Consider the following 24,656-nt stretch of genomic DNA (forward strand, 5'->3'; position numbering starts at 1 on the left):
GTCTTATGTTTAGGTCTTTCATCCATTTTGAATTTATTTTTGTGTGTGGTGAAAGAAAGTGGTCCAGTTTTATTCTTCTGCATGTTGTTGTTGTCCAGTTTTCCCAGCACTATTTGCTGAAGAGACTGTCTTTTTTCCATTGGATATTCTTTCCTGCTTTGTCAAAGATTAGTTGGCCATTTGTTTTTTGGTCCATTTCTGGGTTCTCTGTTCTGTTCCATTGATCTATGTACTTGTTTTTGTGCCAGTACCATATTGTCTTGGTGATTACAGCTTTGTAAAACAGCTTAAAGTCCAGAACTGTGATGCCTCCAGCTTTGGTTTTCTTTTTCAACATTATATTGACTAGTCAGGGTCTTTTCTGGTTCCATACAAATTTTATAATTGTTGGCATTTAGAATGCTGGTGCTATTTTGATAGGGATTGCATTGAATGTGTAGATCGCTTTGGGTAGTATAGACATTTTAACAATATTTGTCTTTCAAGTCTCCTTGACGTTGGCCTGGCAATGATTTTTTGGATGAGACAAAAGCTCAGGCAACAAAAGCAAAAATAAAGTGGGACTACATCAAACTGAAAGTTTCTGCACGGTAAGGGAAATCATCAACAAAATGAAAAGGCAACCTATAAACTGAGGGGAAATATTTGCAAATTATATATCTGATAAGGGGTTAATATAAAAAATATATAAAAATTCATATAATATAAAAAAAGAACCCAAACAATCTAATTTAAAAATGGGCAAAGGACCTGAATAGACACTTTTCAGAGAAGACATGCCAATGGCTAACCAGGTATATGAGAAGGCACTCGACATCACAAATCATCAGAAAATGCAAATCGAAACCACAGTGAGATATCACCTCACACCTTTTAGGATGAGTAGAAAAATGAAAGGTGACAAGTGTTAGTGAGGATGTGGAGAAAAGAGAACCCTTGTGCATTGCTGGTGTGAATGTAAATTGGCACAGTCACTGTGGAAAACAGTATGAAAGATCCTCAAAAAACTAAAAATAGAATGTTTAATCTAGCAATCCCTCTTCAGGACATGAAATCAGTACCTTAAATATATATCTGAAATTAGTTGGAAGATGGCAGTGTAGGAGGATGTTGGGCTCACCTCATCCTGCTGATTGCTTAGACTCCACCCACATCTGCCTAAATAACCCAGAAAACCACCAGAAGCCTAGCAGAACGGACTCTCCAGAGCCAAGCATGGACAAGAGGCCCAAGAAACAGGGTAGGAGGGGTGAAGAGGTGGTGCGCACTACATGGACTGGAGGGAGGGAGCCGGGGCTGTGATGGGGTAACCAGCCTGGCAAGGCAGAGCCCCCGAGTCTGGCTTGCAAAAGCGGAGGGGCCAGACGGAGTGTGTTCTGACAGCCAGCGGGACTTAACATCTGGAATGTTATAAGCAACAGCTCTGCTCTCAGAGAGCCAGGAGGGCGAGAGGACACCTGGAGGGAGAGTTGTGAACCCCAGAAAACAGAGCTCAGCTTGGCAGGGAATGAAGGCGCTGGCAAGTGCCGTATCCCTCTCCCATCCCCCAGCTTCCCTCACAGAGCTTGCTTGCACCGGGCAAACACCCAATGCTGTGCTTCTGTGGATCCATCCCTCCAACGGGCCGGCCTCCCTCCGGGTGCTGCAGGGCTCCTCCCGCAGGGGACCACTGACAGCAAAGCAAGCTAAGCCTGCCCCTCCCGCCCCTGTGCACCCTGTGGATCCACCCCAGCTAATATACCAGATCCCACTGAAGCAGCACCACAAGCCTGGCAGTGTGCAAGTAGCCCAGACAGGGGCCACACCACTCCACAGTGAGTCCTGCCCCTGGGAAAGGGGAAGATAAGGTACACACCAGTCTGACTGTGGCCCCAGTGGTGGGCTGGGGACAGACATCGGGTCTGACTGCGGCCCCACCCACCAACACAAGTTCTCCAGACAGCACAGGGGAAGTGCCCTGCAGTTCCGCCCCACCCCAGGGACTATCCAAAATGACAAAACGGAAGAACTCTCCTCAAAAGAAACTCCAGGAAGTAGCGACAACTAACGAATTGATCAAAAACGATTTAAGCAATATAACAGAACAAGAATTTAGAATAATATTCATAAAATTAATTGCTGGGCTTGAAAAAAGTATAGAGGACATCTAAGAATCTGTTGCTACAGAGATCAAGGGACTAAGAAATAGTCATAAGGAGCTAAAAAATGGTATAAATGAGGTGCAAAATAAAATAGAGGCAGCCATAGCACGGATTGAAGAGGCAGAGAAGAAAATAGGTGAATTAGAAGATAAAATTATGGAAAAAGAGGAAGCTGAGAAAAAGAGAGATAAAAAAATCCAGGAGTATGAGGGGAGAATTAGAGAAGTAAGTGATGCAATCAAACGGAACAATATCCGTATCACAGGAATTCCAGAAGAGGAAGAGAGAGAGAAAGGGGCTGAAGGTGTACATGAACAAATCATAGCTGAGAACTTCCCTGAACTGGGGAAGGAAAAAGGCATTGAAATCCAAGAGGCACAGAGAACTCCCTTCAGACGTAATGTGAATCATCTTCTGCATGACATATCATAGTGAAACTGGCAAAATACAAGGATAAAGAGAAAATTCTGAAAGCAGCTACAGATAAACACGCTCTAACTTACAGAGGGAGACCCATAAGAGTAGTGGCAGACCTATCTACTGAAACTTGACAGGCCAGAAAGGAATGGCAGGAAATCTTCAATGTGATGAACAGAAAAAATATGTGGCTGAGAATCCTTTATCCAGCAAGTCTGTCATTTAGAATAGAAGGAGAGATAAAGGTCTTCCCAAACAAACAAAAACTGAAGGAATTCATCACCACTAATCCAGCCCTACAAGAGCTCCTAAGGGGGATTCTGTGAGGAAAATGTTGCAAGGACCACAAAGTACCAGAACATCACTACAAGCATGAAACCTACAGACATCACAATGACTCTAAACCCATATCTTTCAATAATAACACTGAATGTAAATGGACTAGATGCTCCAACCAAAAGACACAGGGTATCAGAATGGATACAAAAACAAGACCCATCTATTTGCTGTCTACAAGAGACTCATTTTAGGCCTGAGGAAACATTCAGATTGAATGTGAGGGGATGGAGAACTATCTATCATGCTGCTGGAAGTCAAAAGAAAGCTGGAGTAGCCATACTTCTATCAGACAAACTAGACTTTAAATTAAAGGTTGTAACAAGAGATGAAGAAGGGCATTATATAACAATTACAGTGTCTATCCATCAGGAAGAGCCAACAATTATAAATGTCTATGCACTGCATACAGGAGCCCCCAAATATATAAAACAATTAATCACAAACATAAGCAACCTTATTGATAAGAATGTGGTAATTGCAGGGGCCTTTAGTACTCCACTTAAACCAATGGATAGATCATCTAGACACAGGATCAATAAAGAAACAAAGGCCTTGAATGATACATTGGATCAGATGGACTTGACAGATACATTTAGAACTCTGCATCTCAAAGCAACAGAATATATTTTCTTCTCGAGTGCACATGGAACATTTTCCAAGATAGATCACATACTGGATCACAAAACAGCCCTTCATAAGTATAAAAGAATTGAGATCATACCATGCACACTTTCAGACCACAATGCTATGAAACTTGAAATTAACCACAGGAAAAAGTCTGGAAAACCTCCAAAAGCATGGAGGTTAAAGAACACCCTACTAAAGAATGAATGGGTCAACCAGGCAATTAGAGAAGAAATTAAAAAATATAGGGAAACAAATGAAAATGAAAACAACAATCCAATCACTTTTGGATGCAGCGAAGGCAGTCCTGAGAGGAAAATACATTGCAATCCAGGCCTATCTCAAGAAACAAGAAAAATCCAAATACAAAATCTAACAACACATCTAAAGGAAATAGAAGCAGAACAGCAAAGACACCCCAAACCCAGCAGAAGAAGAGAAATAATAAAGATCAGAGCAGAAAAAAACAATATAGGATCTAAAAAAAACTGTAGACCAGATCAACAAAACCAAGAGTTGGTTTTTTGAAAAAATAAAATTGATAAACGTCTAGCCAGGCTTCTCAAAAAGAAAAGGGAGATAACCCAAATAGATAAAATCACGAATGAAAATGGAATTATTACAACCAATCCCTCAGAAATACAAGCAATTGTTAGGGAATACTATGAAAAATTATATGCCAACAAACTGGACAACCTGGAAGAAATGGACAAATTCCTAAGCACCCACACACTTCCAAAACTCAAACAGGAAGAAATAGAAAACTTGAACAGACCCATAACCAGCGATGAAATTGAATCAGGTATCAAAAATCTCCCAAAAAATAAGAGTCCAGGACCAGATGACTTCCCTGGAGAATTTTACCAGACATTTAAAGCGGAGATAACACCTATCCTTCTCAAGCTGTTCCAAAAAATAGAAAGGGAAGGAAAACTTCCAGACTCATTCTATGAAGCCAGCATTACTTTGATTCCTAAACCAGACAGAGACCCAGCAAAAAAAAAAAAAAAAAAAAAAAGAACTACAGGCCAATATCCCTGATGAATATGGATGCAAAAATTCTCAACAAGATACTAGCAAATCGAATTCAACAGCATATAGAAACAATTATACACCATGATCAAGTGGGATTTATTCCTGGGCTGCAGGGCTGGTTCAACTTTCGCAAATCAATGTGATAAATCACATTAATAAAAGAAAAGATAAGAACCATATGATCCTGTCAAACGATGCAGAAAAAGCACTGACAAAATCCAGCATCCTTTCTTAATAAAAACCCTGGAGAAATTCGGGATAGAAGGAACATACTTAAACATCATATGAAAAGCCCACAGCTAATATCATCCTCAATGGGGAAAAACTGAGAGCTTTCCCCCAAGACCAGGAACATTACAGGGATGTCCACTCTCACTGCTATTGTTTAACATAGTGTTGGAAGTGCTTGCATCAGCAATCAGACAACAAAAGGAAATCAAAGGCATCAAAATTGGCAAAGATGAAGTCAAGCTTTCACTTTTTGCAGACGACATGATACTACACATGGAAAACCCGATAGACTCCACCAAAAGTCTGCTAGAACTGCTACATGAATTCAGCAAAGTCACAGGATACAAAATCAATGTACAGAAATCAGCTGCATTCTTATACACTAACAATGAAACAACAGAAAGACAAATAAAGAAACTGATCCCATTCACAATTGCACCAAGAATCATAAAATACCTAGAAATAAACCTAACCAAAGATGTAAAAGATTTGTATGCTGAAAACTATAGAAAGCTCATGTAGGAAATAGAAGAAGATACAAAGAAATAGAAAAACATTCTGTGCTCATAGATTGGAAGAATAAATATTGTCAAAATGTCAATACTACTCAAAGCAGTCTACACATTCAATGCAATCCTAATCAAAATTGCACCAGCATTATTCTTGAAGCTAGAACAAGCAATCCTAAAATTTGTATGGAACCACAAAAGACCCCGAATCGCCAAAGTAATACTGAAGAAGAAGACCAAAGCAGGAGGCATCACAATCCCAGACTTTAGCCTCTACTACAAAGCTGTAATCATCAAGACAGCACGGTATTGGCACAAAAACAGACACATAGACCAATGGAATAGAATAGAAACCCCAGAACTAGACCCACAAACGTATGGCCAACTAATTTTTGACAAAGCAGGAAAGAATATCCAATGGAAAAAAGACAGTCTTTTTAACAAATGGTGCTGGGAGAACTGGACAGCAACATGCAGAAGGATGAAACTAGACCACTTTCTTACACCATTCACAAAAATAAACTCAAAGTGGATAAAGGACCTGAATGTGAGACAGGAAACCATCAAAACCCTAGAGGAGAAAGCAGGAAAAAACCTCTCTGACCTCAGCCGCAGCAACTTCTTACTTGACACATCCCCAAAGGCAAGGGAATTAAAAGCAAAAATGAACTATTGGGACCTCATGAAGATAAAAAGCTTCTGCACTGCAAAGGAACAATCAACAAAACTGAAAGGCAACCAACAGAATGGGAAAAGATATTTGCAAATGGCATATTGGACAAAGGGCTAGTATCCAAAATCTATAAAGAACTCACCAAACTCCACACCCAAAAAACAAATAATCCAGTGAAGAAATGGGCAGAAAACATGAATAGACACTTCTCTAAGTAAGACATTCAAATGGCCAACAGGCATATGAAAAGATGCTCAACGTCACTCCTCATCAGGGAAATACAAATCAAAACTGCACTGAGATACCACCTCACACTGGTCAGAGTGGCTAAAATGAACAAATCAGGAGACTATAGATGTTGGAGAGGATGCAGAGAAACAGGAACCCTCTTGCACTGTTGGTGGGAATGCAAACTGTTGCAGCTGCTCTGGAAAACAGTGTGGAGATTCCTCAAAAAATTAAAAATAGATCTACCCTATGACCCATCAATAGCACTGTTAGGAATTTACCCAAGGGATACAGGAGTGCTGATGCATAGGGGCACTTGGACCCCAATGTTTATAGCAGCACTTTCAACAATATCCAAATTATGGAAAGAGCCTCAATGTCCATCAACTGATGAATAGATAAAGAAACTGTGGCTTATATACATAATGGAATACTACGTGGCAAAGAGAAAGAATGAAATATGGCCTTTTGTAGCAACGTGGATGGAACTGGAGAGTGTTAAGTGAAAGAAGTCATACAGAGAAAGACAGATACCATATGTTTTCACTCTTATGTGGATCCTGAGAAACTTAACAGAAGACCATGTGGGAGGGGAAGGAAAAAAAAAAGTTAGAGAGGGAGGGAGCCAAACCAAAAGAGACTCTTAAAAACTGAGAATAAACTGAGGGTTGATGGGGGGGTGGGAGGGAGGGGAGAGTGGGTGATGGGCATTGAGGAAGGCACCTGTTGGGATGAGCACTGGGTGTTGTATGGAAACCAATTTGACAATACATTTCATATTAAAAATAAATAATAAATATTATATTCAAAAAAATATATATCTGCACTTCCTTGTTCATTGTAGCATTATTCCCAATAGCTAAGATAGGGACACAAACTTAAGTGTTCACTGATAGACAAATAAAGAAATTGTCACATATATATGTGTGTGTGTGTATATATATATATATTAGAATATTATTAAGACTTAAATTATTAATACTAAATTATAGATATTATTAAGACTTAAAGAAAGAGAGATCCTGTTATTTGCAATATGGGTCCATTGTAAGACATTATGATAAGTGAAAAAGTCCAACACAGAAAGGAAAAAGTTGCATGATGTCACTTATATGTACAATCCAAAAGTTGAATACATAGAACTGGAGTAAAAGGGCAGTTACCAGGGTGGGGAGGTGGGGGAAACAGGGAGACTTTGGGCAAAGGGTACAAAGTTGCACTTATGTTGAAAATTATAAATTATTAAAAATTTTAAAATAAAACCCAGAGAGATAAACACACACCTGTACAGATATAACTAGGGGAATCTGAATAATATCAGTAGATAATATCAATGTCAATATCCTTGTTGTGATATAATATAGTCTTGCAAAATGTTACTATTGGGGGAAATTGGGGGAAATGAGCATGAAATCTATTACTTCTTACAACTCCATGTGAATTACTGATTATCACAATAAATATTCCATTTTAAAAAGTGGATACTAAATGTCAAGGGGAAACTGATTTTGTTTATTTATCCTACTTATTGTGATTTTAGCCTTAGTCAAGTTGAATGAAAACTAAAGAAACTTGAGTGGGTTAGAGAATTACAGTGTTACCTTGCATTTTTTCTTACGAAGTTTTAAAGAGGGCTTTATTAACCAGTCAAAGAGTCCTCTCAGAAGAGCTTGATGATCTGGTTCTTGTAGAGGTCCTTTCAGGGAATTCAACCACGAGGATACAATTGGTTCCCATCCTAACTGTGAGGGTTCCAAATAAATCATGCCACAGCGGCTTACAGTGGCAGGCTAGAGAAAAAAGACAAGTTTTCTTTTTCCAATGTTGCTTTCATGCCAGTAGTACCTGGCAGTCATTAACTACTTCTTTGAATGACTTATAAGGCCTGTCATGATCTAGCACCTGTCTTCCTCTACAGCCTCCCAGACGTGTCATGGCTTCATATCTTTACATATCATGTTGTCATGATTTGGAATGCCAAGTCCCAACTAATCTCCCTAGAGAAGTGTTGCCCTTCAAAGCCAGATCAAATACTCAGACATTTTCCACGGTCCTCCTCTACCCATTTGCCTCTTGGGTACCCACCCCCTCCATATTCTTAGAGCACTTACATGTAGCAGTATAGTGGCATTATTTATTAGCATGCTTCTCATCCTTCCTAAATGAGCATAAGCTATATCTTATTCATCTTAGTATTTCTGGTGCCTAACTAGTCTTCTGACACATAATAAAAAATACTTATTGACCAAATGAACAAATAAACAATCTACTGTTATGTTAAAACATGAACTTACCGAGGCCTGGGAAAGGTCCATTGCTTCAAAGATGAGGCTCATTTGAGGGGACATCTGAATGATTTCTCCACTCATAAGGCAAAGCTAAAGGCAATTATATTTCAAACATTTATTTTTTAAAAAACCCAAACTTCTCAAATAAAAATATATTGTAGGTATAAGATAATGTATATCCTGTGATGTAAGTATTACATAAAAGCCAGAAAATTGTAAGCTAGATCTAGCTCGGTCAATTACTTACTAGGTAAGCAAATACGTGACATCTCTGACTCTCAGCCTCTTCATCTATAAACTCGGTTAATTTCTCTCCCATAGAGTTAGGCGGGAGGAGAACTACATGACATACTACAAAAATCCTATACAAATCTCAGTCCTTCCTATTAATAAAATTACATCGGTCAGGCACCTGGGTAGCTTAGTCATTCAAACATCTGACTTTGGCTCAGATCATGATTTCACGGTTCTTGAGTGTGAGCTCCACAAGGGGGTCTCTGTTGTCAGAGCAAAGCCCCCTTTGGATCCTCTGTCCCCCTCTCTCTCTGCCCCTCTCCCAATCACACTCTCTCAAAACTAAATAAACATTTAAAAACATTACATGGGTTGCTGGAGGGGAGTTGGGTGGGAGGGATAGGCTAAATGGGTGATGGGCCTTAAGGAGGGCACTCATTGGAATGAGCACTTGGTGTAATATGTAAGTGATGAATCACTGGGTTCTACTCCTGAACCAATAGTATGCTATATATTAACTAACATGAATTTAAATATGTATAGTTTTAATCTTTTTTAATGTTTGTTTTTTTGGAAGAGCGAGACAGAGCATGAGCAGGGGAGGGGCAGAGAGAGAGGGAGATACAGAATCCAAAGCAGGCTCTAGGCTCTGAGCTGTCAGCACAGAGCCCAATGCGAGGCTTAAACCTATGAACTGCAAGATCATGACCTGAGCTGAAGTCGGATGCTTAACCAACTGAGTCACCCAGCCTCCCTAAATAAATAATTTTTTAAAAATTACATGAAATACTCCTGACTTTATAAAGTTGTCAAAAGGTCTCTTTGTTAATAAAAAAAAAGAGAAAAATTGAAAATAAAGAATAATATGGACACTAATATACCCATCTCCTGTACTTAACCAACATTAAGATTTTCCCACATTTGCTTCCTTTTATAAAGAAGTATTTTTAAGAGGCACCTGGCTGCCTCAGTTTGTAGAGCATGCGACTCTTGACCTTGGGGTTGTGAGTTCAAGCCTCATGTTGGGTGCAGAAATTACTTTAAAAAAAAAAGGGGGGGGCACCTGGGTGGCTCAGTCGGTTGAGCATCCGACTTCGGCTTAGGTAATAATGTCATAGTTCATGAGTTCAAGCCCCGCGTCGGGCTCTGTGCTGACAGCTCAGAACCTGGAGCCTGCTTTGGATTCTGTGTCTCCCTCTCTCTGCCCCTTCCCCACTCATGCTCTGTCTCTGTCTTTCAAAGATGAATAAACGTTTAAAAAAAATTTAAAAAAGGATACTGAGGAATAAAACAGTATTTTAAAGAGCATTATGCCCACCACGGCATTTCACATCCAAATATGTCAATATGCAACTCTAAAAAATAAGGAGTTTTCAGGGCACCTGGTGTCTCAGTCGGTTAAATGTCCAACTCTTGGTTTTTGCTCAGGTCATGATCTCATGGTTTGTGAGATAGAGCCATGCATCAGACTCTCCACCAACAGTGCAGAGCACTTGTTTGGGATTCTCTCTCTCCCTCTCTCTCTCTGCCCCTCCCCCACTCGCTCGGTCTCTCTCTCCAAATAAATAAATAAACTTAAAAAAAAAATAAACTGTTTTCTATATTACCTCAGTAACATGATCACACCTAACAAAATTACCAATAAGTTCTTAATATAATCTAATACTCAGCCAGTACTCAAATTTCCTCAATGACAACAGGAATATCTTTTCAACTGATTTACTCAAACCAAAATTCAATCAAGGACCATGCACTGCATTTAATATGCAGATATAGATCACTTTTAATCTAAAACATTCCTCTTTGAGAGAGAGGCAAACCAAGAAACAGACTCTTAACTATAGAGGACAAACAAAGGGTAACCAGAGGGGAAGTGGGTGGGAGGGATGGATGAAATAGGTGATGGGGATTAAGGAGTCCACTTATGATGAGCACCTGGTGAGGTATGGAAGTGCTGAATCACTATATTGTACACCTGAAACTAATATTACACTGTATGCTAACTAGAATTTAAATAAAAACTTAAAAAATAAAATAAAATGTTCCTCTTCAATCAAATATGTAAAAAATCTCAATTTGTCAACTGCTTCCTTTCTGCCCAATTCCTTTCTTGTTCATTATTATTAAAGCCATCTCATCTTCTCAATTTCCTTGGCATCTACCTTTGGAATTATCATTAACTTTTAATAATTTTAATAATATTAATTGTTGATATCCCAATTTCATTTCTACATTGTTTTGTTTTTTTTTTTTCAATTCGTCCTCTTCATTTATTTTTCCGGGTTTCTTCTCTACAACCATCACTCTAGTCCCAGTTTTGCCCCTATCTAGTTAAATGTCGACAATGTGGCATTTAGCATTCCTGGACCTCTGTAAAATAAATGGATGGCCTAGATTGTCTGATAAGCTAGCCCAGTATTCATATGTGCCTATTTATACTTTTTACTAATTAAATCTAATTTAACTAATTAAATAACTTCATCTTAAGTAGTTAAAGTTAAATAAGATTTAAAGTCAGTTCTTCAACTGCACTAGCCAAATTTCAAATGCTCAATAACCACATTTGACTAGTATCTACCTTCCTGGACAATGCAGACATTTCCATTATTGCAGAAAGTTGTTTTGGACAGTGCTGGCCTATAAAACTTTTAATTTCCTACCAGATTATTTCAGCAAACATCCTCCTATTTACTTCATATTTGGGAGATGGAGTCAGCTTTTTCCTCACTCCCGCATAGTGTTTCCTAAATACTCTACCCCATCCTTTCCACCTTCTGCTCCTTTGACAACCCATGCTCCCTGCTGTCACTCACCAGCACCTCAGCATTCCCATCGTTAGCTAAAGCCTTTGATATATGGCTCAATTTTTTTCACTCTGGCCTGATCCACTGTTTGTGAGGGGGGAGCATCTCAATATGGCAGCCCCTCAGATCCTTGACTACCCTATCTTCACTTAGGTTTTTCCTACTGCACTCCAGCCATCCAGTTTATACACCTGGGACCTTCTCTCCTGGAACACTACACAATTCTGAAATACTAAATTCAAGCTTCCCAGTCTCTGCCTCCAGTCTCCGATGCATCCAGTGCTCTCACTCATTGACTACTCATCTACCCAATCATCTACTCCACTTACTCTCCACTTTCATATCCCTGCTGTTTTCACTTCTGTCATTGTTAAGCAGCTTCCTTCCATGGCCTAGCTCTTCTAGAACTCTCATACCAGTATCTTCAAAGTCTTTCTGTACTTCCAGTCCAGCAGCATAATCTACACTCACATCCAAGCTGCTTAGACTGGTAGGGAAAATCTCACAAAGGCAGACCTTGGCACTACTACTACTACTAGTCCTCAGACAGGCTTCTGTGCTTTCCTAGCAATTATCTTTCCCATTTTCCATAATGGCTAATTTAAATCTTCCTCCTTTTCTCCTCCAGTGTACAAAGAACTAGGGTCTACCACTTCACAAAGAAAAGATAAATCATCAAAAGGATTTGCTTTCAGATTTCCACTACCAAATTCATACATCCACCTATATCTACACCTATCCTTTTCCTTCTTTCCTCTCATCCAATATGAGACAATCCTCCCACCTGGCTCTGAATTCGACTTTGATTAGCCCCTCTCCTCTTCTGAATCATTATTACTTCTTAGCTCAATCAATGTAACTGAAAAAAGGAATTTGAATAAATGACCAACCACCTATGAAAATGTGCTGGTGTATTTGAATGCTAATTAAATTAATTTGCTTACTTAGTAGTGTGGTTATTTCATGTAAGTATGAAAATAAGTTGTGATATATGCAGTGGAATACCAATACAGATATAAAAAGAATAAATAAGTAAAATGGAAGTACAACACCATGAATATCACAGATGCCACACTGACCACAAGAAGGAAAATACTCAGGAGTATGATCCATATACATGAAGTTCAAGAACCAACAAAACTAATTTACCACAGTAGAAGAAAGAATAGCAATTGCCCCAGTGGGGAGGGTATACTGATTCAGAAGGAATCAGTGAGTGTAGCTTGTAGAGTGAAAGAAATTTTATGCATCTTTATTTAAATGATGGTTATGTGAATGCACAAGTTTTTAAAAAAGCACAGAATCTAAACTTAAAATTAGTCACATTTTATAATTTACATATGGTCTCTCATAGAAGACTTCTATTTTCTATTTCTTTTGTATATTTCACAGCTTCTAAGGTAATGCAACGCATACAAGTACTGAAGCATTCAATGTTTTCTTTTTTTTTTTAATGTTTGTTTATTTTTGAGAGAGAGAGAGCACGTGCGCAAGGGAGAGGGAGAGAGAGAGAGAGAGAGGAGAGAGAAAATCTGAAGCAGGTTCCAGGCTCTAGATGTCAGCACAGAGAGCCTGATGCAGGGCTTGAACCAATGAACTGCGAGATCATGACCTGAGCTGAAGTGGGAAGCTTAACTGACTGAGCCACCCAGGTGCCCCGCATTCAATGTTTTCAAAATGGAATAAGGCCCTTTTATTTTCTCCTAAAATATTAAAGTTCTATAAGAAACCATAAGACAGGAGTCACTTAACAACTAAACACCTACTACAATACCACACCTTCCTGTTAACACAATGGTTTTAATATACTTTTATTCTATAAAAAAAAAGTAAGCAGAGAATTTATTATAGCATAGTTTTCATTTAAAAGATAATCTATAAACTTACTACACTTGCTGCACCCTTTGCTTTAAATATATAGTCCTAGTCAATTAGTTGTTGAACACATAACATTGCTTAAGCATATTTACATGTATTTTGTTTTATAACTGGCAAAAAAAATCATTTTACGTTAAATCTACCATTTTAACCCTTAAGTTTACAGCTCAGTAGTGTTTGGTATATTCATATCGTGTATCAGTTTTGCTTTTAATCAGGAGGATTTACCTTTTTATTATCATCCAATACTGTGTTCATGCTCTCTATCCACAAAGTGTCAATGGGACCATCGAATACAACCCATTTCCGGTCAGGTGTTTCTGATAAGGCAAATTCTCTAAAAGTGTTGGCCACAATACCATCAGTCCACTGGGGAAGAAAAAGAGAGTTGGGAAGCTTTCTTTATAAGACTATAAAGTGATCATGTAAAAACATTTCAAATTTCGTGGTTTAAAGCACACTGTCAATAAGAGAATATTTATATTGTAGATTACCTCATGAGACACTGGGTCAAACTGTCCAAAAAGTTGACCCATAGTAATGGCTTTGGGGTTTACAGTCCTATAAATAACCTTTTCTTCCTCTCCATAGCCACGTTCATTCATAAGAGTTAGAGTATCAGCCAGCATATGCAGAACTTTTGTCTTAGCAGCAAAAGGCTCTCCTACCAACATAAAACTACAAAGGAAAAGAATTATACAATATGATTCTAAAAAAATAATGGTAAATTATTTTCCTGTTTTACTGGTATTTATAATTTTTGAAATTCTATTAATTTTTCTCAGATACGAGAATACATTTAACTTCTGAACTGGTTGATTTCTAAGATTCTCTTCACTAATACCACTACCTACAAAAGAGAATTAAAAAATGTCCAAATGAAAATGAAAACTTAATTATACACTCTTAAAATTAAAAAAATAAAGTAAAATAAAGACTTTGGGCCTCCCAAGAAGAGAAATGGGAAAGATTGCCCTTCCTGAAGTCTTTACTTACTATGGTAATTACTTTTTGTTCTTTGCCAAATACTTCTGAATCTCCTCTTTCCCAGCACATAGTAGGATTCCTCACCCTCTTGTTGAAATACTAGGTGACTAATGAGTACCAAGCGGAAACACGGGTGTTACTTCCTAGCAGGGTATAGATCATTGCCTGCAACGGAGCCTACAGAGCTCTCTTCTTACAGGACTTTTCCCTCTAGCACAGCTGTGACCATCATGTTGCGATGGTGGATGCTCCAATAGCCTGGGACCCTGAGTAATTATGATGAGCAGATACTTCCTGTTAACCTGGAGTGGACACAGCATGAATGGGAAATAAACCTTTGTTTGTTTGTTTGTTTGTTTGTTTGTTTGTTTAAGTCACTAAGATTTGGGTTTTAGTGACTGATCGTTTCTGAAGAATAATCTAGCCCATCCTTACTAGAGAGAAATTAGTTCCCAGAAGGGGGTAAAGTATTCTTAAGACTTAAATATGTGGTAATGACTTAGAGGCCAGGTTGTTGGTGGCAAATTAACCATTATTACAGGCTAAAAAAAGATTAGCAATTAATGTTATGCAATGATGAAACATTTGGCAAATTTGTTCGTTGAGATAACTTGGAATACAGATAATATACATAATGAAATTGTCATTTTAGGAAAAAGGGTAGTAAACAGATGATTATTAATATATGATGGCAGCTGATGGCTGCATTTAACAAAGAACTACAGGAGAGAAATGAGCCCAGAAAAAAAATAGCCAGTTTGAAAGTTGGAATGAAAGAACAGAGGGAGTCCAGAAATTCAGGAACCTATAAGCAACTTATTCTTATTCCCAACTGGTAAATAAAGATAATTTGAGAAAGCCTTTGAACAACAAAAATCTACTCAGCCTGGCAACAAGGATCACATTAAGGGTAGGGCCATTGTATCACTTTATTAAAATCTATGAAAGATTAATATAGTTCCCAGTAATCATTTCAGGAGGATAAAATAATTCAGGAAAAATAGATTAAGTTTGTGGCCTTCCCAATTAAGCCTGATCAATTCAATGATACTGCAAGGAAATTTATAAAGGTATGACTTAGTAAGGACTGTAGTTGTAGCTACTGGCACATAGAGCTGCCTGGAATCAAAGAAGTTTACCAAGTTTTTGAGAGAGTTTACTGACAAACCATGAGTCTAGACTAAAACATGTGAATGTTCAAGACTTAAAAATGATCCTCACGTATTAGATGTATAAGGGTTGATTGTATTAGTTCCTGTATTTTTTTTTTTAGTTTTTCAATTCCATCTATTTTTGTCTACATTTGAAAATTTACACAATGTGAAGCTGTTTAATTTTTTTTATCCTGCCTTTAAAAAAAAATCATAACTTTTGAGACCTCAACTTTCTATAGGCAGGAAGCAGGCTAAAAACATTTCTCAGCTCCCAAAGACATATTCTCTATTGTCTACTTTACATGTGACTTTACAGGGAAAAAAATGAAGATGGAAAGCTCTCTCAAGAAAGTTGAACCAAGGTCCACAGAGAACAATTAACAGGAAAGACCCTTGCAGGGAGCAAAACCATGCAAAAGTAGATCCAGGTTTTAGGGGATCTAAAGTTTATACAGTTAGTGGAGTGGGCTCTCCAAGGAAAAAATTATATATGTAACTACTGATGCAAAATGTCCACAGCCACTTTAATGACACCCTATATAATAAAGCATGCATATCAAATGATTATGACTCCTTGGAAAGCCCTCTACAAGTGAAAGAACCTGAGGTTTAAATGATCAGTTTTGTAGTCAATGTATCTCTGGGACTGGGGCTCCTCACATGCCCAGCTGGGTTTCAGGACTGCTACCCACAATTGCTGGCTGTGTCTCCAGTTCTTCAACTTCTGGCTGGTAGTGTTTGCTCCAATAACCTGTTCTGGGAAGCCCACTATTATAATGAAGACTGGTGTGTGGAGGGCAGATAATTTGTCTTTCTACTTTGTAGGTCTTTGGATCATGAGGAACAACTTCCAAATCTGATATAGAAACCATCATGCATCACCTAGAGAGCCTGAACTTTGAGTATGGTTCATTGACTAGAACTTTTAAGTTGTATTCCTGGGAAGGGAAGAGTGTGTTTTATGTGCATGAAGGAGAGTAAATAACACATTTGATGACCAAAAGGGAAAATTGTGGTGGTCATTAGTGCTACATCACTGAATGAGGACGCCTTACCAATCCATGTTGTATGGGCAGCATGAGACGGAAATAAACCTTTGTTTTTAAGCCACTGGGATGGGAAATGGAGGATGGGGCTCTTTGTCTCTTAGCCTACCTGAGTAGCTGAATCTTTTAGTTAACAAATTGTAGTTGTTTTAATAGTTTAATTTGAAAACAGCATCTAACCATGGCAGACAATGATAGTCTATAATCTTACCCATGTCTAACAATCATCATTTCATATGTCTGAATCATTTTTTCAAGAAAAAATTTAACTGGCTGAAGATTATGTACTTTGCAGGCTTCATGAGCACATTCCAAAAATTCCTAAAAGAAAAATGGAATGAATTCTTATAAAATGGTATTACAAATGATATCCATGTCTTATAAATGTAGACTTTTCATTTTAAAATAAAAAATTGTATCTTTTTATATTGATAAATTATTTCTTAAAGTTTTATTTTTAAAGCTGAATGTTTTAATTAAAAGGAAGAACAAATAGAATTAAATTACTTTAAAAATATTATTATTCCCTATTATAAGTTAATGATCATAGCACCATAGCATTGGGTGCAGGCTGCATGGAAACAACTCCTTTTATTTTTATTTTTAAAAACGTTTAATGTTCATTTATTTTTGAGAGAGACAGAGCATGAGCAGGGGAAGGGAAGAGAGAGAGGGAGACACAGAATCTGAAGCAGGCTCCAGGTTCCAAGCTGTCAGCACAGAGTGCGTTGTGGGGCTCGAACTTGCAGACCGCAAGATCATAACCTGAGCCAAAGTCGGACGCTCAACCTACTGAGCCACCCAGGAGCCCTAGAAACAACTCCTTTTAATAGGGTTTTCGAGAATTTCACCTTTGGTTAGGATACAGAAGGACATGCCAAACAATCCTTCACACTATCGTAACTAGAGATAAACAGTCTAATAAAATAAAAAAATTTTAAAAATACAGGAGTGCTTTGGATACAAATATGTCTAATGGAACTAAAGTTCAGAAAAGGATAAGCCTTTCTAGATGAGCACAAATGAACAGCTAATTCAGCCTGGGGGAGGATTTTCTAGGTATGAACAGAGGTGGGCATTGGATTGGGTCTGCCATATCTCAAAATGCTGCTAGAGGGAGGGCCCTGTAATACAGTAGGACAATTCTCACTCTAAAGACTTTTGAGGGGTGCCTGGGTGGCTCAGTCGGTTAAGCGTGTGACTTCAGCTCGGGTCATTGATCTCATGGTTTGTGAGTTTGAGCCCCATATCGGGCTCTGGGCTGACAGCTTGGAGCCTGGAGCCTGCTTCAGATTCTGTGTCTCCCTTTCTCTCTGCTCCTCCCCTGCTCACGTTCTGTCTCTCTCTCTACAAAAATAATAAACATTCAAAAAAATTTATAGACTTTTGAAACCAGAAGTAAACTAAAGCTTGATAATGCTGCAATAAAACTGTGGCTTGGGTCAATTCTCAACTGAATTGATCACCACTCACTCCAGCTATCTAACAAAGGATAAACATAGTTTTTCTACAAAACACCATACCGCTTTAGTCTCTACAATTATTTTATACATAGTTTTTAACATAAAATCAAACTTTACAAGTCATGAGAGAGAATAGCTCAAGATCAAGAGGAAAAAAATAGAAAATAAACTCCCAGATGACCCAGATGTCATAATTAGTAGACAAGAACATTAAAATAATGTCCTCTCTCCTTGCTCCTCCCCTGCTGGTGTGTGTGCATGCTCTCTCAAAAATAAATAAACTGTAAAAAAATAAAGAGTAAAGTTTTTATATTGTTTCTGAAATGGTAAAATACAAACCTAAGGTAAACTGTAATAATTCAAGGATGTATATTATATCCTGTGGAGTAACCACTGAAGTAAAACTAAAAATTCAACAGAGAAGAATAATGGAGAAATAGACATTATCTGAAACCCAAAAGAAGTCAGTAAAGGAAAAATAAAGGAATATTATACATATTAAAAAGCAGTATGACATAGTTTTGAGTTTTTTTGTTTTTGTTTTTCCCTTTGGCCCTGGGCCTCTTGGCTCATCTGTAGGTGCACTGAGCCACTTGGCCACACACCTCCCAGCACTGACTCTTAGTAGTATTTTTCAAGCTGAAAGCTGTAGGTCCATGGATTTGTTGCTATATTCATAGAAGTACAGGAATTTTCCATGACAATGTTACAATTTTTGTATTTTTATTCTGATTTTTAAAAATAATATTAGCATACCCTGAATCATCTTGTTTATTACCCATAGTGTAATATAACAATATATATGGTCTTTATTCCCAGTTCCTGGCACAGAGCTCCTATAACCCTGAAAATTTCATGAGTGATAGGAGTGTCTTCGTTATTCTTAATGAGCCCTTGTCAATCACATCCAAGTTTATGCTGATGAAGTGACTTAGAGTGGGGACCTGAGATAGCCTCGGGATGGGACTGGTGGCAAGAAAGACCCAGTGATTAGAGGGTTGGAACTTTCAGCCTTTGGTGAAGGCATTGGGTGGTGGGGAGGGAGGGACAGGGTGGAAGATTGAGCTCTGTAAAAACTCTGACACAATGAGATTCAGAGAGCTTCTGGTTTGGTGGCACACCAAAATGCAGGGAGAATGACATACCTTGAAGCATGCTGCCACCCACTATATCACAGTATCTATACATCTCTTCCATTTGGTCCTTCCTGAGTTGTATCCTTTATATCTTTTTTTTTTTTTTTAAGAGAGAAAGAGAGTACTAGACTGGGGAAGAAGAGCAGAGAGAGAGACAGAGAGACAGAGAGAGAGAGAGAGAGAGAAAGAATCTTAAGCAGGCTCCCCCCTGCTCAGAGCAGAGCTCGATGCAGGCATGACCCCGGGATCATTATATGATAGGAAAAGATAGGGTAAAATAGGCAGAGAGAGATAGGTTATGACCTGGGGTCCCTGGATGGGTAAAACATATTTTTAATTTTTTTAACATTTATTTATTTATTTATTTATTTATTTATTTATTTATTTATTTATTTATTTATTTTTTCAACGTTTATTTATTTTTGGGACAGAGAGAGACAGAGCATGAACGGGGGGAGGGGCAGAGAGAGAGGGAGACACAGAATCGGAAACAGGCTCCAGGCTCTGAGCCATCAGCCCAGAGCCCGACGCAGGGCTCGAACTCACGGGCCGCGAGATCGTGACCTGGCTGAAGTCGGACGCTCAACCGACTGCGCCACCCAGGCGTCCCTAACATTTATTTATTTTTAAGAGACAGAGAAGAAGGGGGAGAGGGGCAGAGAGAGGCGGAGACACAGAATCTGAAGCAGGCTCCAGGCTCTGAGCTGTCAGCACAGAGCTCAACACAGGGCTCAAACCCACGAACTGTGAGATCATGACCTGAGCTGAAGCCAGAAGCCCAACCAATGAGCCACCCAGGCGTCCCAAAAACACGTTATTTTAAAACAATGCTGGGAATGTCTGACCATGAGCAAACTCCTTCAGGGGTAAGGTTCTAGGGTTCCTCTTATGAATTTAACGAGAGCACCTACTACCCCTCACATGTTTCCCTCAGGAATGTGACAAAAGAACTAACTAAAAGTTAGTAGCAGACTATAAAACGTAAGGCCCACAAGGAACTGGTTTGGCCATAGACCATCCCTCATACAATGGAAACCAGCCAATTGAAAAGGAATGACTAGACATTTAGAGTTACCTAGCTAATAAGGGTAAGACCTAAGAAGGGACAAGGGAGAAGATAAGGAGCTGACCAAAACCCTATAAAACTAAGTCCCTTGCCTACAGTCCACAAGCTTTCACTTTCAAATGCCCCCTCTCTGTAATGAGAGCTTTCATACTATTCTTACTTTCTGATCTTATACTCTAATAAACTTTTGCCTGCTGCTCATTTTATTCTGTGTCCACCTCTTCATTCTTGAAGCAGCGAGACAATGAATCCGGGGTACTGAGGTGAAAATTCCTGCAACAAAGACCTGAGTTGAAAATCAAGAGTCAGACCCTTAACCAACTGAGCCACTCAGGCACCCCTCCCCACTTTTTAAAGTAGCTTCCACACCCAACATGGGGCTTGAGCTCACAATCCTGAGACCAAGACTCACATGGTTAACTGCCTGAGCCAACCAGGCACCCCCCCTGAGTTGTATCCTTTATAATAAACCAGTAAACATTAATAATAAACTGTGTTCCTGAGTTCTGAGAGCTGTTCTAACAAATTATCAAAGCTGGGTGGGGAGGTTGTGGAAAGTCCAGCCAGTCAGCAGTACAGGTGACCAGAGACTCAAGACTGTCTGAAGTGGGGGAAGTCTTGTAGGACAGAGCCCTTAATCTGTGGAGTCTGACCAGGTAGCTAGTGTCAGAATTGAACTGTTGATCAACCAGTTGGTGTCCAGAGAAAGAGAATTGGTTGTTGGCTTTGGAAAACACCCTAGAATCACATTAATCTGATATTGCCATAGAATGTAGATTAGTATTTGAGTTTGGATGTTTAAAATAAAAAGGCTAAAAGAGTAAATGATGCCTTTAAACCAAGTGACGCCTTAATGATATAATAGCTCAAGCAAATTGAAACTTTTATAGTAATATCAATAGGAAGAGGGGGTGGAAGAATTGAATCATCAAATGGTAAAAGGTAGTTTATATATGCTGAACTCAAAAAGTCTTCACTATACATTTTATCATTTAAATTGCCATAAAGTGGGACGGAGGGAAGATGGCGGCGTAGGAGGACGCTGGGCTCACCGCGCGTCCTGCTGATCAATTAGATTCCACCTACACCTGCCTAAATAACCCAGAAAACCACCAGAGGATTAGCAGAACGGAGTCGAGTCGCTGGAGCCAAGCGCAGATGAGAGGCTCACGGAAGAGGGTAGGAAGGGCGGCGAGGCGGTGCATGCTCCACGGACTGGCGGGAGGGAGCCGGGGCGGAGGGGCGGCTCGCCGGCCAAGCAGAGCCCCGGAGTCTGGCTTGCAAAAGCGGAGGGGCCTGACAGACTGTGTTCCGACAGCAAGCGCGACTTAGCGTCTGGGAGGTCATAAGTCAACAGCTCTGCTTGGAAAGCGGGAAGGCTGGAGGACAAAGGGAGGGAGAACTGCTGAGCCCCTGGACGACAGAGCTCAGTTTGGTGGGGAACAAAGGCGCTCGCCAGCGCCATCTCCCCCGCCCATCCCTCAGCCAAAATCCCAAAGAGAACCAGTTCCTGCCAGGGAACTTGCTCGCTCCGCGCAAACACCCAACTCTGTGCTTCTGCGGAGCCAAACCGCCGGCAGCGGATCTGACTCCCTCCCACTGCCGCAGGGCCCCTCCTGAAGTGGATCACCTAAGGAGAAGCGAACTAAGCCTGCCCCTCCTGCCCCTGTGCACCTTGCCTACCCACCCCAGCTAATACGCCAGATCCCCAGCATCACAAGCCTGGCAGTGTGCAAGTAGCCCAGACGGGCCACGCCACCCCACAGTGAATCCCGCCCCTAGGAGAGGGGAAGAGAAGGCACACACCAGTCTGACTGTGGCCCCAGCGGTGGGCTGGGGGCAGACATCAGGCCGGACTGCGGCCCCGCCCACCAACTCCAGTTATACACCACAGCACAGGGGAAGTGCCCTGCAGGTCCTCACCACTCCAGGGACTATCCAAAATGACCAAGCAGAAGAATTCCCCTCAGAAGAATCTCCAGGAAATAACAACAGCTAATGAGCTGATCAAAAAGGATTTAAATAATATAACAGAAAGTGAATTTAGAATAATAGTCATAAAATTAATCGCCGGGCTTGAAAACAGTATACAGGACAGCAGAGAATCCCTTGCTACAGAGATCAAGGGACTAAGGAACAGTCACGAGGAGCTGAAAAACGCTTTAAATGAAATGCAAAACAAAATGGAAACCACCACAGCTCGGATTGAAGAGGCAGAGGAGAGAATAGGTGAACTAGAAGATAAAGTTATGGAAAAAGAGGAAGCTGAGAGAAAGAGAGATAAAAAAATCCAGGAGTATGAGGGGAAAATTAGAGAACCAAGTGATACACTAAAAAGAAATAATATACGCATAATTGGTATCCCAGAGAAGGAAGAGAGAGGGAAAGGTGCTGAAGGGGTACTTGAAGAAATAATAGCTGAGAACTTCCCTGAACTGGAGAAGGAAAAAGGCATTGAAATCCAAGAGGCACAGAGAACTCCCTTCAGACGGAACTTGACTCGATCTTCTGCATGACATATCATAGTGAAACTGGCAAAATACAAGGATAAAGAGAAAATTCTGAAAGCAGCAAGGGGTAAACGTGCCCTCACATATAAAGGGAGACCTATAAGACTCGTGACTGATCTTTCTTTTGAAACTTGGCAGGCCAGAAAGAATTGGCACGATATTTTCAGTGTGCTAGACAGAAAAAATATGCAGCCGAGAATCCTTTATCCAGCAAGTCTGTCATTTAGAATAGAAGGAGAGATAAAGGTCTTCCCAAACAAACAAAAACTGAAGGAATTTGTCACCACTAAACCAGCCCTACAAGAGATTCTAAGGGGGACCCTGTGAGACAAAATACCAGAGACATCACTACAAGCATAAAACATACAGACATCACAATGACTCTAAACCCGTATCTTTCTATAATAACACTGAATGTAAATGGATTAAATGCGCCAACCAAAAGACATAGGGTATCAGAATGGATAAAAAAACAAGACCCATCTATTTGCTGTCTACAAGAGACTCATTTTAGACCTGAGGACACCTTTAGATTGAGAGTGAGGGGATGGAGAACTATTTATCATGCTACTGGAAGCCAAAAGAAAGCTGGAGTAGCCATACTTATATCAGACAAACTAGACTTTAAATTAAAGGCTGTAACAAGAGATGAAGAAGGACATTATATAATAGTTACAGGGTCTATCCATCAGGAAGAGCTAACAATTATAAATGTCTATGCGCCGAATACCGGAGCCCCCAAATATATAAAACAACTACTCATAAACATAAGCAACCTTATTGATAAGAATGTGGTAATTGCAGGGGTCTTTAACACCCCACTTACAGAAATGGATAGATCATCTAGACACACGATCAATAAAGAAACAAGGGCCCTGAATGACACATTGGATCAGATGGACTTGACAGATATATTTAGAACTCTGCATCCCAAAGCAACAGAATATACTTTCTTCTCGAGTGCACATGGAACATTCTCCAAGATAGATCATATACTGGGTCACAAAACAGCCCTCCATAAGTTTACCAGAATTGAAATTATACCATGCATACTTTCAGACCACAATGCTATGAAGCTTGAAATCAACCACAGAAAAAAGTCTGGAAAACCTCCAAAAGCATGGAGGTTAAAGAACACCCTACTAACGAATGAGTGGGTCAACCAGGCAATTAGAGAAGAAATTAAAAAATATATGGAAACAAACGAAAATGAAAATACAACAATCCAAACGCTTTGGGACGCAGCGAAGGCAGTCCTGAGAGGAAAATACATTGCAATCCAGGCCTAGCTCAAGAAACAAGAAAAATCCCAAATACAAAATCTAACAGCACACCTAAAGGAAATAGAAGCAGAACAGCAAAGGCAGCCTAAACCCAGCAGAAGAAGAGAAATAATAAAGATCAGAGCAGAAATAAACAATATAGAGTCTAAAAAAACTGTAGAGCAGATCAACGAAACCAAGAGTTGGTTTTTTGAAAAAATAAACAAAATTGACAAACCTCTAGCCAGGCTTCTCAAAAAGAAAAGGGAGATGACCCAAATAGATAAAATCATGAATGAAAATGGAATGATTACAACCAATCCCTCAGAGATACAAACAATTATCAGGGAATACTATGAAAAATTATATGCCAACAAATTGGACAACCTGGAAGAAATGGACAAATTCCTGAACACCCACACTCTTCCAAAACTCAATCAGGAGGAAATAGAAAGCTTGAACAGACCCATAACCAGCGAAGAAATTGAATCGGTTATCAAAAATCTCCCAACAAATAAGAGTCCAGGACCAGATGGCTTCCCAGGGGAGTTCTACCAGATGTTTAAAGCAGAGATAATACCTATCCTTCTCAAGCTATTCCAAGAAATAGAAAGGGAAGGAAAACTTCCAG

At 39.5% G+C, this 24,656-nt stretch overlaps 1 protein-coding gene across 4 annotated transcripts in view; it reads right to left on the minus strand.

The window, feature by feature from the left end:
• DNAH12 (dynein axonemal heavy chain 12) overlaps nt 1-24,656 on the minus strand; it is a 220,239-nt gene that overhangs the window by 122,878 nt on the left and 72,705 nt on the right. For all 4 annotated transcript variants that reach the window (XM_045493288.1, XM_045493286.1, XM_045493287.1 and 1 more), the window contains 5 exons: nt 16,800-16,909; nt 13,896-14,079; nt 13,630-13,770; nt 8,492-8,575; nt 7,799-7,987 (listed from right to left, as the gene is read on the minus strand). In XM_045493288.1, the coding sequence (XP_045349244.1) occupies nt 7,799-7,987; nt 8,492-8,575; nt 13,630-13,770; nt 13,896-14,079; nt 16,800-16,909 (708 nt within the window). The remainder of the gene's footprint in view (nt 1-7,798; nt 7,988-8,491; nt 8,576-13,629; nt 13,771-13,895; nt 14,080-16,799; nt 16,910-24,656) is intronic.

Source organism: Leopardus geoffroyi, chromosome A2, assembly GCF_018350155.1.
Source record: "Leopardus geoffroyi isolate Oge1 chromosome A2, O.geoffroyi_Oge1_pat1.0, whole genome shotgun sequence".
NCBI lineage: Eukaryota > Metazoa > Chordata > Mammalia > Carnivora > Felidae > Leopardus > Leopardus geoffroyi.